The sequence below is a fragment of the Manduca sexta genome, chromosome 24, assembly GCF_014839805.1.
Source record: "Manduca sexta isolate Smith_Timp_Sample1 chromosome 24, JHU_Msex_v1.0, whole genome shotgun sequence".
In the NCBI taxonomy this organism is placed as follows: domain Eukaryota; kingdom Metazoa; phylum Arthropoda; class Insecta; order Lepidoptera; family Sphingidae; genus Manduca; species Manduca sexta.
Window position 1 is genome coordinate 7,230,336 of NC_051138.1, and position 15,971 is coordinate 7,246,306.

Consider the following 15,971-nt stretch of genomic DNA (forward strand, 5'->3'; position numbering starts at 1 on the left):
CGACAAGTAATTGTATGCGTAAAGATCGGATCTCAGGGAATATAGGTGTTTCGACAAATTTGAATAAACAAGTCACAAGATTTATTTCCTTTATGATAATATATAACTACAAAATTAATTGAAAACAGTAAATACTAAATTAAAATTAGGCAAATTCTTGCATGGGATTAATCCGGATCTGCCAGGGAACGACGAAATACCGATATTCTGTTTGTTAGCACCGCAAAAATTATAACACAATTGCAAGTTATTTGATTTATACGATGTTACACCTCCTACGATCTTACCCCAACGCGCCTTAATGAGAAACAAATCTGCACTATAATAAATTTGAAACAACCAAAGTAAAGATAACTTATTGTTTTAATTTTCTTGACAGAGTGGTTAAACAACGTAAATATTACATTGTTACAATAGGTAGGTACCTCAATCTAGTGTATATATATGCGAATAAGTATATTTATAATACGCTTATAATCTTGCATTGAGTGAACGATAAGAAAAGTATAATGGAATATTATTGTTATATGTGCCGTGCTATGCTGCGACGTCAGTCAGCGCCGGCCCTTATTTGACATTACATCAATGACTAAATATAAAGAGGACAGGCCTCAAAAGTTAGCTATATGAATAAGTTATATTTATGTTAGGGAAATCGACGCAGAATTGTCAATATATATGTCTATCTCTTTTACTCAAAGCTTATTTGGAACGCAACGAAAAAAGACAAAAATAATTGCTTTCTTCGAATATGGCACTATTTCGTTTACTTCAACACACTGGGACCGCCTTGCGGCAGAAACGCCATTTATTGCAGCCCAGTCAGCAAGTATATGTAGTGTCAGACGATGTAAACAAATCTTCATAAATATTGAATTTAAAGTAATATAATCATATTCTCAATTGTTCAGTGTGTTTATTAGTGTATTTGTTAAGTTTCGGAAATGACTCAGTGTTGTGAGAAAGGATGCAAATCGAATTCACGCAAGAAAGACCCCGAAATATCTTTTCATAGGTTAGTAACTGTTTTACCGAAAATTAGTAAATATCTTTGTATATTTACTTTTTGGATGTGTTTTTATCAATTAAAATTATATGTGGATCTTGTTTGATAAGCTTTGAACCCTTTTAGGCGTGATTTATATCCATTAAAATCATTATGTTTGTTTACACACGAGCTTAGGGATGGGCGGATTTGTTTAGAAATTATTGATATCGATATTTTAACAGACGCCCGTTTATCAGTTACGGTTTTTGTCTTTGAAAGAATGTTAAAGCACACATCAATACTGTATTATCCAGAACGACAAGCTAAGTGAAATTAGAATATTTTTTTAGATTACCAACAATTTTTAAAAACCAAGGCAAAATGAATTGAGAATATTGAGCGACGTGATTGGAATCCTACACCAAATACATATATTCGTTCTTTACATTTTGAGAAGAAATGCATAAACCACACGTTTAATTAACGCGAGTAAAAGATAACTGTTTTGCAACAATATTCCCAATAAGTAAAATAGTAATGATTATTATACTTCACCTAATAGTAATATTACTTTAATATATTGCTATGAATAAAATTAGAATTGTTACATAAAAGAAGAGATAAACATAAAAGAAACAACATAAAGATGAAATGTAAGATATATTTTTACAATTGGCGGTCTTGTTTCGAGCAACCTTTGCATGCACGGAAATAGATACATAATCATATTGTTGTTATTGCAAATAATTATTATAATTGATTATCTTAACCACCATTTTTACGGTCATTGATTTTAGTTTGCTGAAACATAGTTATGTTTCTCGATCAAAGAGCATAATAATAAAATAAAATAAAACCAACCAAATAATTGCTGGCTAAGCGTAGCCAGCAATTATTTGGTTATTAAAATATTTACTTAATACATGATAAATGGAATAAGATAGCGATCTTATTCCATTTATCATGTATTAAGTAAATATTTTAATCTGTAACTTAAATTTTTAGCAAGGAATAGTGCAACATACAAATATAGATCAAACACAAGTGAATGTTTGTCACAATAGGTACTGCTTTCTTTAACAATTGTTACTTATAAATCAGTTTCAATTTGTTTGTTTATATTATGGTTTGTTATATTTATATTATGGTAGAACCTAACCCCTGTCGTATTTGATCTTTTTTGGGCTTATTTGTCTCTCTTAATTCTTCGATGTCGATACAAAATTTTCGGTACTAGCATATCACTATTGTAAGGGGCGGAGTCGGCACCATTTTATGCATTAAATGTGCCGCATGTCACGTGACCATACCACTCATCCTCTATACTCTTTTATCATTGCATTACATATTATTTTGATTGGCATTTTCTTGACATTCCTTAGAAGAGAGCGGTTGTCTCAATATTCAACCCAATGGTTGAATTATAAAACATTGTTTTCTCACTACTGTGTGAGCAGATATTTTTGGTTTTTACACATAAGCTAGGGTTTAGAATTGTGGAAGGCGGAATTTAGTGAAATAATTATATAAAATAATTATAACAATAATAAAACAAATATTTAGATTTCTCAGACATTACATTTTTTTTTATAAATAAAATTATGAAAAGATGTCCAATATCGATCAACTTCTATATTACAGAGGGGATTGCAGCTTGCATTTCGTTTCTGAAAAAAAAAGGGTATATTAAAAACCTCGGCTCAGAATGGTCACTGAGAGAGGATGAGACATCAACGATTATGGACGCACGTAGTCGTAGCGGACTAACAATCTAACCATTATTACCGTATTCGTCACACGCCGGCCGGAACTATTAGAAGGGTCGGGGGGATGGGAACGCTGCAAGGACCTTGACGGCGAGGACGGAACTGCGCTTTTGTGGAGTGTAAGAGTTTCACGGACACGTTTTTACGACGAATAGCCAGAGTGATATCGTCTTCTGGATCTGTCAGAACTGAACGCGACCGTCTCCAATTAGCGCGGTCGAATGGAGCACTTATAGATAGAATTTTGCCTAACTAACGTATCGTCAATCATCCGATGACCGCTCGATCGAAATAGTTTCTGCTGGCCATATGCATAAAGTGCCTGATGGTGGGCGTATTGGTGTTCACGCGGAGGTTGCGATTGCGAACGTACCACGGGGCTAGTGCCCAAGTGCGTGTCTCAGAAATTTGTTTTGCAAGACTTGCAGACACTGAAGTCGAGCAGGCGGTATATGGGGGAAATCGAACTCAAATACCGGTTTCAGTGTATTATTTTTTCCAAATTCGTTAGTCGTCGAGAGTGGTTCAGTTGTATTGCGTGCGCTGTAAACTGCTTTAAAGTCTCCGGTTGAGCACCGGCACCTGAGTCTATCGCATATTTGTATCTAGTTTTCTGCTCACTATCAGCTTGGAGTTTGGAGTTTGTACTTGATATGGCGATAGATGGATTGGCTTTATATCACAACATGGGACAAACCGCACATGGCGAAAAGTGAGTGCCATGGCTGTAACTTTGCCTACCCCTTCTGGGATAAAAGCGTGATGTATGTCTGTATAGTTAGTTGTATGTACTAGTAACGGTGTTGGTGTGCACCGGGTGTAAGAGCTTGTGGTACCAGAGCTGCAGCTGCGGGTGTGCGGCGCGCACGTGCTGCAGCAGCTTGGCGCGCGTGCCGTACTGCCGCGGGCACGCGCCGCACGCCGCCGGCGCCGACCGCTCCACGCCGCCCTCGATCCACGACGCGCGGTTCGCTTGCGCTTCTGACATATTATAATATATTATTAGCGTAGAATAAGGAAGAAAGGGGCGTGGCCAGCGCATCAAGCGTGCACTCGTCATCTTATTTCAGCCGTGCAGTAGCGGCCTTAATTAATGTGAATCTCGGTCTGTAAAGTTTTGCGAGTCCTTTTTACCAGATTATAAGGCTACTAAGGCCGGCTGTCCATGCGATTTTATTTACCAATTGCATGAAAAAAAAATGTGCTTGCCAAAAGAGGCAAGTAATTTCTTCAAAATATACGCACACACATAGACTGTGAGATTAATAATTCTTTCTTGGCGTATTCGGGTAAAACGAATACCTGGGTGATGATTAGTGACATGCTGATTGCGTTTAGCCGCCGAGCTGTATATCTTAGGGCAGGCGACGCACGGGTAATGCCGGATTCGTTTCTCTAACGGCACGGCGGCAGACGTAGAGTTGTGCACGCGCCACAGATGATTCACTAGCATGCCGCGACGCTGAAAATTAAACACGTCATTTTATAATTTCTTATTTTTACGCGAATGTTAAACATTGAAATAAAACTATTTTACGGATTTTATCGCTGTTTTTTATATCATAATTTTCTTCCGACGTTACGAAGACTTTTCAGCCTTTGTGGTCACGGGCCGGACTGAGGTGATGGTTATCCGAAAAGTCAATTATAATGTCTAAAATTTATAAAGTCGCGATAAAATCCGTAAAATGGTTTCACGTCGTTGTAGTAAATGTATTTTTAAAAAAACATAACACATCTCGCCTATATGCCCGAAGGTGTAGGCAGAGATGCAGTCAAAATTAGCCTTGTGTGTCCAGTCCAGTCTCATAATGTGATAGAGGGCGAGCCTGTAGCCATATGGTACACCAACTCCAGGCTCCGGACTGATATTAAGGAGAAAAACCCAATACCACTGTGCACGGTCCTGGGCTCGCACCCAAGATCTCTGCACTGCAGTCGTACCGCAATAAAACTACGCTCCTGAGGCAGTCGATTGCATGGAGTAAACTGTAATAAATGTAAAGGAGAGAGTGCGATAAACATGCACTGAAGCTAATGGCCGACACGCAAGTTGACTATGCTAGATACGGATATAAGATATTTCGAATATACTAAATACGAATCTCGTTTGGAAGTAGTGTCGGACAGTGAAAGTTGGGAATGCGCTGCCTAAACAAGATAAGAAAATAATAAAAATTTTCTATGATCTCATTTTAATTTTGTGGAAAATTGTGTTTCGACATTGCAATATTGATATAACGAAACTGAAGGGGCTTATAAAATAATTCGTTATATCAAGTAATTTGTTACAATGACGGTCGTTATACAAAGGTTAGGTTGGTCTACGATTCTTTATACTCTGTATATACATAGATTATTTTTTGTGAAATAATTATATTTATTCGTTATTAACCACCTGCAATGTGCTCTTTCGCTGCTGCTTGGGGGCAGGAATAATCAACAGACCCGGATCTATGGGGGGCAAGCCGGGGCCCATGCCTCGGGCGGCGAATTCAGAGGGCGGCAAATCCAAACTTGGCAGACGAATACCCAACTTTGACTACTAAGACATCCAGAACATTACACACATAAATAATTATTTCCCGCGGGGCGCGAAATGATGATGATGATGACAAAGTTAAAAATATAGGTGGTCGGGGGCGGCATTATCCAGATTTTGCCTCGCCTCCAAAAAATTCAAGATCCGGGACTGATAATCAACGTGGTAGTACCTACTCTGGTGGACTCTTGCATCTAAGAGACGTTTATATTCACTATTTTCGGACTATAAATCTGAAGTTATTGAGCGCCATTATATTAGAAACTTACTTTAAAATTGATATCACATGTTTCACATTTGTATTTTGTATCATTTGGTGCGCTTGAAACCTGCAAACAAAATAAAAATATGTATAGTTAACACACCAAATAAGGTTTTTTATTGTTTCGTTGAAAATTTTACTATGTTTAGTTTAGATCTTCAAAAATGTATCTTTCTATAAATATAGATTTTCCGTGTCTGCAGTTTAAACATACATTTTTTGGACCTAAAATATCCGTTAATCGCGAGGAATAATAGGTATCCGAACATAATTTTTTTTACCAATTTTAACCGCTTTGGAAGGAATTTACTCAATATGTCGTATATCTTTAAAAGTTTTGTTCAGCGATAGTGATTTATCCTGTGGAGCGATTTCAGTAACAGACAAATATACGAAAACAATGTGAACTATTTAAATTAGGTACAGACTCCAAAAAATTGAATGAGCATATGAACATAATAACACAATTTGGAAAGATTACATTGTTTGTGTTTGAATAAATCTATAATTTTTTGAGTCTGTTGTGTTTTTTTATTTTTCCCTTGCCTCAAAAACTCATTGGCAAATCAAGCAAAAATTAACCAATTTACTCAATGTCTAATAGCTGAAAAATATTAAGCTTCATTATGCGTAATGTAGGTGGGGTAAGTAGGAGATAGATGGCCACTCTGGGGAGACGGGTCCCACGCGTCACGCGTGTTCTGCTACAGGGAGTTGTATCTAGAGGACGTTGTGGGCAAAACTAGTAAATAAATAAAGGAAGTTGCTCACAGGTTTTGCGCTGTGGTCAGCTGAGCAGACCGTATGGACGTGTTTGGCCAGTTTCTCCTTGTTGGTGTACACGCGTCCGCAGTGACATGAGAAACGACGTTCTGAACTGCGAGCAAAATATTAAATACAACATTTTCAACACATACATAATGCTTCATAATTGTTTTAATACCATATTCAATAATTAATAATAGTACGGAATGTTATATTGTGAGGTTTAAGTCGTAATCGAGGGCCCAGATAAAGGTCCGGTACATTGACACACAGAAGACTGCCGAAATTATATTTCCTTTCTTCAAAAGACAATCAAAAGGGGCACTGGCACCAGACAGTGCCCCTTTTGATTGTCTTTTGAGTAATTAATTGTCCAGAAGAACCTGTGGCCCGGAGATTATAAAAAAGGTCCTCCATGTTTTAATAATTGCAAATACGGTGGTCCATTTGATTTGTGGTAGTTTACACAACCTGGAAACTGGAAGTCCTATGCCCATAGCAGAGACGCGTGTCTACAATCATTAAAGCTAATGTTTTGTATGGGAATGATATAGCGATAGATCTATCGTTAGGTTATGTCGTTCTCATACATTTTATTTAACGTTAACGATTGTAGAAAGGCATCTTGGCTACCGCAGGTATGATTGACCACCTGCTTATATAGATCTTTGTAAAGATAATTTTTGTACGGCCTAAGGGTTACTTCGGTATGTTAGTTCTGTAAGTGTGCTACGTTCGTCGTCATAGATGCCCTTGGGATTTGATGATGGTTCAAATTTTTTTCCAAATCGAATAATTGGTTTTGCTCGGAACTATATCGTTTATGAATTACCTATCGCCATATTGTTGTAATTTGTTATGTAGAAATAAATAAACCTTTATTGTACTTACATTGCAATCGGTTTCTTTTTCTTTTTGGTCACAGTTTGGTTGCAGGGTTTTCGCGATGGCGAGGGCTCTGTAGCTTTTTGTTGTTGCTGAAATTAATACAAAGTGTAAGTTGGAAAATAATACAATCTTCTACTCACCTGTCCGCCTGAGTCTATGGTCCTGCGCCTGATCTCTTACCGGTCATGTCACATTAATATCTCATCGAATTTTGCGAGTGAAGCAATAGAAAATGCAACTGTGTATGGTGCACTATAATATCTCCTGCGTACCTGGCTGATATCCATTGAGATAGGCCGCCTTGACCGAAATTCGGTTAGGAGGGATTCAATATGTAGTAGTAAGATATCTCTTATCCCTAGAACGGACATTGAACGCGTGCGATAACTCGTATCGAAACAAAAGGAAGTTGTCAATAAAACTTAAGTAAGTAAATTCGCCGGTTTATTAAGCAAGGGATATTTAATAATCCATCAGATATAATCTTAATTTTAAATTTATTGGTTTATATTTGTCTGATAATATTTGTGTCGCCATCTTATGACGCAAATAGATATGGCAATAACAGCTGTTATCTCCACGCGTTGCAATCTACCGGCATGACTAGGAATAATCATCTCTCGTCAATGTATATTCTCTGAAGAGAGTCACTTCACTTGTTTTGTTTCTTTTTATTTATTCCTCGGAGTAACTACAAACCCATGTTGTTAGTAATAAGTACATTTATTTGTTTATGTATTTATTTATTTAAAATTTTATTATACACCGTAAGTGTTAAAAAACAAACAAATATGTATACATATAATGGAAATAATTTAAACATCGGTGGTACCAATGGCAGTGTTACCGCTCGAGACGATCTCTAGCAGACAATCATTGGATGGAGATGGTAAAAATAGTTTAAAGGGCAGTTATTTATTACATTATGTTAGTGAGAAATAAGAGAATCACCAAATATAATAAATGGCGCCCCGCTGGATCTTGCCATCAGTCGCAGTGAAGTAATTTTGCCGGTTATCTATATCTATATCTTCTATCTATACTTATAATAAATCTGTAGAGAGGTTAATTCTGTACATGAAATATATTTCCAAAATAACTATCAGTGGGTGATTAGGGATCGATACTGATGCCAAAAATGCAATTAGTAAAATTTTTGTCTGTCTGTCTGTCTGTCTGTATAACCGTTATAGAAACAAAAACTACTCTACGGATTTTAACGAAACTTGGTACAATTATTTGTCATACTCCTGTGGTGGTTATAGTATACTTTTCATCACGCTACAATTAATAGGAGCAGAGCAGTGAAGGGAAATGTTGGGAAAACGGGAGAAGTTATTCCATTTTTAAGCTTCCGTCGCGTGTGCAACCTTAATGGTTAAAGCTACACAGAAATCATGTATGACGGAAATGTTCTCCTTAAAATTATGTAAAAAATATCCCACGACAGCATATGTCTATCTTTTATGGTTGACTCACAATAACACGTGTAACTCCCGATAGCTTAGCAGCTCGAAGCTTTCTCATTATATTTGTCTACTCTTACGTTTATAACACTCTCAGTCATCCCTAATTAAAAAGTTAACATTATTAAATATTCCATAAAAAGAATCATAGAAATCGGTATAGAAACACCAAAGTTATACATGAAATACGCTAATAATAATCCATCATGCGTGAATACTGAATCATGCTATAAGGATTATTTTTGTATATATATAAGGTCGCGAACGCACAGGCAGGCGGCTTGCTTGGCACCTAGAGGCTAGCGAATCACCTAGCGAGTAGCTTCGTAAAACGAACATTCTCGAACGTTCGCGACCGGCTCCATTTTTGAAGTCCGAAATCCACGCGGGCGAAGCTGTGGGCGGAAGCTAGTATTATAATATAAAAACAAAAACAAATTGATGCTTACCGTATTATTTTCTGGCGTACCGGTTTCAAGTGGAGAACTTTGGGTACAATCCAGTCCACTGATGAATCCCAGATTTGCTACAAGATTCTCTTCTTTGTCTATTGTGTATGGGATGAAATCGTTTACACCTCTAGAATTAACTGATATGTCTAAGCCGGACATTCGATCGTCAAACAAATTTGTTGAAAAATCTAGGCCATTGGAATAATTTTGGAAGCTTTCATCTGACGAAATCCTGTGGTCCTCAGTACTTATGTTCAGACCGGCGTCAGGTGTTTCTTCGGAATGTTTTTTATCTTCTCTGAAAACGAAAACAATAAACTGCTTTCAAAATCTACTATAAATGAAAAGATATTTAACAGGTATGACTTACTTAATGACTGAGTTTTGATGTAACAAAGATCAAAACTCAGTCATTAAGAACAAAAAAGTGATTGATAACTTCCTCCTTTTTTGAAGTCGGTTAAAATTTCGTAGTATTTGAGTGTATAAAAGAAACATAATTACTTAGTTTATTGTATTTTTTCATTTTTTTTCATAATTTGTGAAATGATCGTATTAGTTAGGTATTTATTTTGAGACAATAATATTACTTGATGATTTACTTACGGTTGTGTGACGTTCTTCAAACAAAACCGGGACATCAAATGTCTTTTTAACCTGAAATTTGGAAATGTTTAATTATTATTTTTGTATTAATTGCAATTAAATGAAGAGACGAGAATGCCTGATGTTTACGAACGTCCATAAACAGTAGAAACACCATAAAGAACTTTGAATTACAAAATGCTGCGTGGCTTTTCACTGCTTTTGTCACCCTTAAACATAAGATGTTAAGTCTCAAAATGCCCAGTAATAACACTGGCTACAATTTACTTGAAACCGGAACACAACAGTGCATAGCCACTATTATTTTGCTGTAGAAATAGACATTGCGGTGACAACTACCCAGCCGACCCCTCGCATACTCAGTAATTAGATTAGATCAGTGGTAAAGGGTCTTGTGTATTCTGTCTTATATTATAATTCCTGTCGGCTTCCCTTTATGTAGAATCTAATTATCATTTATTGTGGAAATAGTTTGCCCGTTTTTACAACTTTTATCATGAATCTTCCACTCCTATTGGTCATATCGTGTTGATATATAGCCTATATCCTCACTAGATAAATGAGCTATCCAACACTAAGTATTCGTCAATTCGAACCAGTAGTTCCTGAAATTAGGGCGTTCAAACGAAAAAACAAACTCTTCAGCTTTATGTATAACTAGCTTTTGCTCGCGGCTTCGCCTGCGTGTAGGAGTTTTCCGGGATAAAAAGCCCGCTATATATTTTCTCGGGATAGAAAGTAGCCTATAACCTTCCCAGAGTGTTAAACTATCGCCATAACAAAATTCATAAAAATCCGTTCAGTACATTTTGAGAAAATCGATAACATACAGACAAAAAATGGACTTTGTTTTATTATATTTACAGATAGTATAGAGTATAGGTAGATTAGACTTACGTGTAAAGTCTACAAAACTTCCGCTTACAATGACGACAATGATAGTACCGTCTCCGTGACGACATTATGTCTTCCTGTAAGTTGGACGGAAAACCAGTAAAGGACTAATATAATTTATTGTTTACTAGCACTAGCGTTACTGGTAAGACATCAAGATCGACTTTACAATCATGACTTTTAATTATTTTGCCATACCAAGATTTTTTTGCATCTGCCATAGTGTCTTTCGCCCTAGCCTAATGGCAGACCTAGATTTGAAAATAGGCCGTGGCCTATGGGCGGTAGCCTATTAGGTGCGGTAGATTTCAGAGGACGCTCACTCGATTTAATTATTTATTCGTTTATTTAATTTTAGTGCCTTCCATATTACAAACAAATGGCGAATTATTAAATATTTTAGAAACCTACATACATACATAAACCTACATGGAGCGGCGGAAATAAAGTGGCCTACACACTTTAAATTTAATTTCAGCACTGCCTAATGGTAGTGATAATTACCTATTGTCGAGTATAATATTCGATAAATATGTACGTTTTGTGAAAAATAATTACTTAAAGTGCGGACGAAATCAGCAGGGTCGTCGGCTGTTACTGAACTGCCAGTAGCTGTCCCCTGGGCATAGATAAGCGACTATCTACCGTAAAAGGATAACTAGTAAAGATTACTTACTTTGTGGTAAGTGTTTTTATGTTGTTGCAGAAGTATACTTGTTGCCATTGGTCTCCCACAATCCAAACACCACCAGTCTTTTTGAATTGTAGATGCTGAAGATAAACCAAAAATATATATTTTTAAAAACAACAGATATTTAGCAAAAATGAAATATCTTACAGGAAGTAGTTTTTTAATCCTGATTAATTTTATAGCACTGTTCCTAATTAATTATTTTTATTAAGTTTAACGATAACTTTTTATCTTTAAGCCATGATAAGTAATTTGTTTTTGTTAAATATAGGAGTTCGTTTTTTAGAAATAATAAAAAACTTTCTTAAAAAATATTAATACCCTAGCAATGCTAGCAAAATTGCTCACTAATCTAGATAAAAATATTAATTTCTTCTTCGTTTTTTGTGGTTTTGGAGGTGGTTATAATTTTTGTTAAATATTGTTATATTTTGCTATTTTGTTAGTAAGAAATGGACTACTTCGTTGGCATAGTGGTGATGCGCACGCGGTACGACTTTCCCGCTGAAGTGCAACACTTCTGTCCAACTTCTTTATGTATGTAAGGAGCAGACTCAACCAAATCTAAAGTAAAAACACAACTAAAAAAGACACAGGAAAGCAAAATTTGTTTACTTCGACAACATACTTATTTCAGTTTTTCCAGTTTAAAAAATCACTCGACTGAACCGATTGAATAAATCTACAAGACGAAGCTGAATTTTCAAAAACGTTTAATAAATGACTGAGTTCTAGATAACAAACATGAAGAAAAAAAAACAGGTCGAATTGAGAACCATCTCCTTTTTTGAATTCCGTGAAAATCACGATATCACAACTGACTAGTCCCAATCCTTAACTTTCAATTCAATGATTACTGTGCTATGCAAATTAGGATGCGTACCGAGTGTTTGCGAGAAGTTACGCGCAAACAAATATGAAGCCGCGTTGCTTGCGAGCTGTACAAAGCTCATGCGCCCACACGGTGAACACAGCCAGCTTAAAATAGATGTTCGTGGATAAATAATAAATTTACGAATCTAAAAATACGAATAATGAACGTCTTCCTGTCAAGATATTATTTGGACTGACCATAATTTAAATCAAAATTGGCTTCCCACCTTCATTTAGGTCTAGTACTGGCTGCCCACCTGGCAGTCCGTAATCTTGTGCGTAAGACTTGCTGTAGCCAAGCATTAATGGTTTCCGAGGAGGTATCGATTTCGTCGTCATTCCGTACAGTTCATTTTTCTCTTCAAATATCCATATATTTGCCGTACATTCATTGCCAAGTGGCAGTAAACACATCCAGTTTGATTTATCTGTATAATAATTATTAATTATAATTATATAATAATTACACAAGCCCTGTTTGATACTGTCCCATTGATGAGCATGAGCTGGCTTAGGCCTTAATACTACATACTGACATAGTGCGGGTTAGTGACCTCACATATTTATTAAGATACTTAGGTGAAGGACAAGGTCTAAGGACTATTTTATGAAGAATTCTTAATAATGGAGGTTACTTTACAATGATTTCAACGTGAGAGTATAATTGCATTTCAATTAAGATTTTGCATACCTCTATCTGACATGTCAATATGCATTAAACAATCATCGCCTTTTAAAAAAAATATAGGCATTTGATTTACTGCTGCATTCAATATCAATTCATTCATTTTCATTGAAGATACAGGTTGCTTTATTCCTAAAACCAATAAAAATAGTTTAGATATCCCACAACTGACGTTATAAAACTAATCTGCATTAAAATTACTTAATTGTTATAATTGACATTTAATCACCCCTATAATCTAAAAATTAATATACACTGATGATGAGTATACAATCTTTGGATTATCTAATTATACCAGACCGGTAGTATAAGTATAGTATTTTCACCATGAAATATTACAAGAACATTTAAACAACAGACATGGTATGTTATAAAGTAAATCATATTTTGTCTCAATCCGTTGCACAAATTTCCCTAAACTATAACTCACCTTGTATAGGCCCAAATCGTACATGCGGAGGTAATAATCTTCGCGGAGTGACGACGCCACGTCTAATTCGCAGCGCTGTTGGTAACACAGCTATGGCGCGTTGAGGAACAACTCGATCAGATATATGAACTGGTAAAAAAGAAATACAAACCTGAATGGTCTTGCAAAGCCTGAAAAGTGGCAGGACAGCATATAACAACAAAAACAGTGCTTGTACATACTAAGTATGCAATACATAATTTAGTAGGTATCTATTCTATTGCTACTAAAAATATAATCAGTGAGCAAGTTTAAATAAGGTCTAATGTCGACACCACACACTTGCCAGGCCTCAGAAATCTATCAGATACAAATTTCTTCAAAAAATGATTGTAAAACAAATTACTTACCATAATAACTATTATGTTTTTTGTGATCTTTACCATTGGGATCAGGGTTGTCATTACTGTTTTTTGTTGAAATTGTTCGAGTCGGTAGAGATCTTTGAATGGGATTTTCTGAAATAAATTGAATTTGATTCACATAATATAATATCAACCATGCATTTGTTTTAATTTATTAAGCAAATAAATTAATCGTATCGCTGTCATGTAGGCATAAAATTTGTTATCGGGCCTTGGTTACCTGAATTAATAAAAAAATCTCTGAAACTCCCTATCCCTAAAAGAACACATTATTTAAGCCAATTTGCAAATTTTTTATCATCTCATTTTGAGCTTGTGTAGGACAATAAAAATATCAAACTTGCCACAACTAAGTTAATTTTTCATTGAACGTAATTGTGCAAAGTATTCAATATACCACATATATTTTAAACACATTTTCCACTCAAATAGTTCAAGGACAAGACAAGTAGAAAAGCTCGAAGACAAAATAACTTTACTTTCATTTAAAAACTGAAAAGAAACTCACTTAATGCATGGGTTAGCTCTGTGCTCTGTGTTAGAAGTGGTGTGAAATGATGCAACTGGTCATAATCCAGATATGTCTGCAACAGGACAATAATAGTGTTTCATAAATTCTATAGAAAAATAAACAATAACAAAGATAGGACACAAATACTCTGAATTTACTGTTGCAAAATATTTAACAACAATTTTAGTACTTACATTTTCCATTACTTCGAAGGGTATTATTATAGATTCCGCTTCTAATATGTCATTACTCGGATTCATTTGAATAAAACAATAATGTCCAGAATAATGTCTATTTGATTTTTCCCGGATATAACTATTGTTAATCAGTGTTCCGGTAGCTATTGATAGTGTTCTGGCAAAAATCGAATGAACGAGCAAACAATCCTTGCCTTCTTGTATTCTGCTATTTAATAAAGAAATAAGAATATGTAATGTTCAAGACCATACTATTAAGTACGCTTTTTTAGTTTTTATAATAAAACTAAAATATTTCGTCACAAAACAAACACATCCAATCTTGTTTTGCGTTTGACACTGACAGTTCTCGTAAGTCATTGTCAGTGTCGAACGCTGGATCAATTATTGCTAGCAATAATCATACGCAATTATTGCTCGATAAGGTAGCTCCATCCTGAGATTTCATCTGAACTTGCACAATCGCGAGGCAATACTCGTCCGTGTTGAATTATAGGGAGTTTCCACCGAAATTATTGGTGACTTCTGTGTTTCCAACGGTTTGCAACTTTCCAGTAATTGCAAACACAAAGATTTTTGTTGCTATTTCAATCGGGTGGTCAATCATTCGAATATGTTAGTTAGGCAAAATTCTATCTATACTGTATTCGACCGCGCTACTTAAAGAGAAACGGCCGCGTTCAGTTCTGCAGACCATAGGATGATATCACTATTCGTCGGTGTCTGGCTATTCGTCGTAAACTCTAAGGCTTCACAAATCACAAGATTGTAGTTCCGTTCTAGACGCCGAGGATCTAGGTGCATTCCCCATCTCCCCGCCCCTTCCAATAGTTCCGGCCGGTATGCCGACGAATACGGTAATAATGGTTGGGTTATTAGTTCGCTGCGACTACTCGGATCCATTATCGTTAATATCTCATCTTATCCCAATGACCGCCCTGAGCCAAGATTCGTAATTTGTTAATGGGTTGTCCAGCATAGTCGCTTAAATTTCAAGGGTTGCTAGCGCTTACAGCGCTCAACCAAAGGTTTTAAAGTTTGTATAAGGCCCTTGGAAGGCAAACAATTAATGTAAGGCCATGTTAGAAAACAAAGTCATTTTTGAAACAAATCACCAATAATTTCAGAATTCCTAATGGCTGAATCCTGGAGAACCCACCAAATCTTGCCCCAAGCAAAAATTTACTCAAAAGTAATTACTTGCGAGTATTTGGTGCACAAGCGGCGATAGCCTAGTTGGTTGTGGAACGGTCTGCCGAGACGAATGTCCGCAGGTTCAAATCCCAAGGGCCACACACCTCTGATTTTTCTAAAAAATTATGTGTGTATTCTTTGTGAATTATCGCTTGCTTTAACGGTGAAGGAAAACATCGTGAGGAAACCTGCATACCTGAGAAGTTCTCTATAGGATTTTCGAGGGTGTGTGAAGTCTACCAATCCGCACTAGGCCAGCGTGGTGGACTAAGGTCTAATCCCTCTCAGTAGTAGAGGAGGCCCGTGCTCAGCAGTGGGCAAGTATATAATACAGGGCTGATATTATTATTATTTGGT

The 15,971-nt window shown here is 36.1% G+C and overlaps 1 protein-coding gene across 4 annotated transcripts; it reads right to left on the reverse strand.

Moving 5' to 3' along the window:
• Positions 1-2,546: 2,546 nt before the first annotated feature.
• LOC115448734 (PR domain zinc finger protein 10) lies at positions 2,547-14,791 on the reverse strand. 4 transcript variants are annotated; one of them, XM_037442382.1, is made up of 16 exons: positions 14,418-14,791; positions 14,221-14,296; positions 13,698-13,805; positions 13,309-13,437; positions 12,885-13,010; positions 12,421-12,621; positions 11,306-11,400; positions 10,633-10,706; positions 9,736-9,786; positions 9,127-9,427; positions 7,215-7,300; positions 6,330-6,435; positions 5,566-5,625; positions 4,057-4,216; positions 3,569-3,735; positions 2,547-2,655 (listed from the first exon to the last, which is right to left on the reverse strand). In XM_037442382.1, exons 1-16 carry the CDS (start codon positions 14,481-14,483, stop codon positions 2,557-2,559), a joined length of 1,905 nt encoding a protein of 634 aa, XP_037298279.1. In that variant the 5' UTR covers positions 14,484-14,791; the 3' UTR covers positions 2,547-2,556. The 4 variants fall into 4 exon arrangements, with proteins under 4 accessions (XP_037298279.1, XP_037298280.1, XP_037298281.1 ...); XM_037442383.1 differs by having other exon boundaries at positions 3,547-3,735; positions 14,418-14,789; XM_037442384.1 differs by having other exon boundaries at positions 13,309-13,478; positions 14,418-14,786.
• Between the last annotated feature and the right edge of the window lie 1,180 nt (positions 14,792-15,971).

Bases quoted from the DNA above. Each gene is read 5' to 3' on its own strand.
- LOC115448734 (XM_037442382.1), bottom strand. From the start codon at position 14,483: ATGAATCCGAGTAATGACATATTAGAAGCGGAATCTATAATAATACCC. The intron at 14,297-14,417 runs GTAAGTACTAAA...GTCCTGTTGCAG, and splicing joins CCTTCGAAGTAATGGAAAAT to ACATATCTGGATTATGACCA. The intron at 10,707-11,305 runs GTAAGTAATCTT...TCCAACTTACAG, and splicing joins ATAAAAACACTTACCACAAA to GAAGACATAATGTCGTCACG.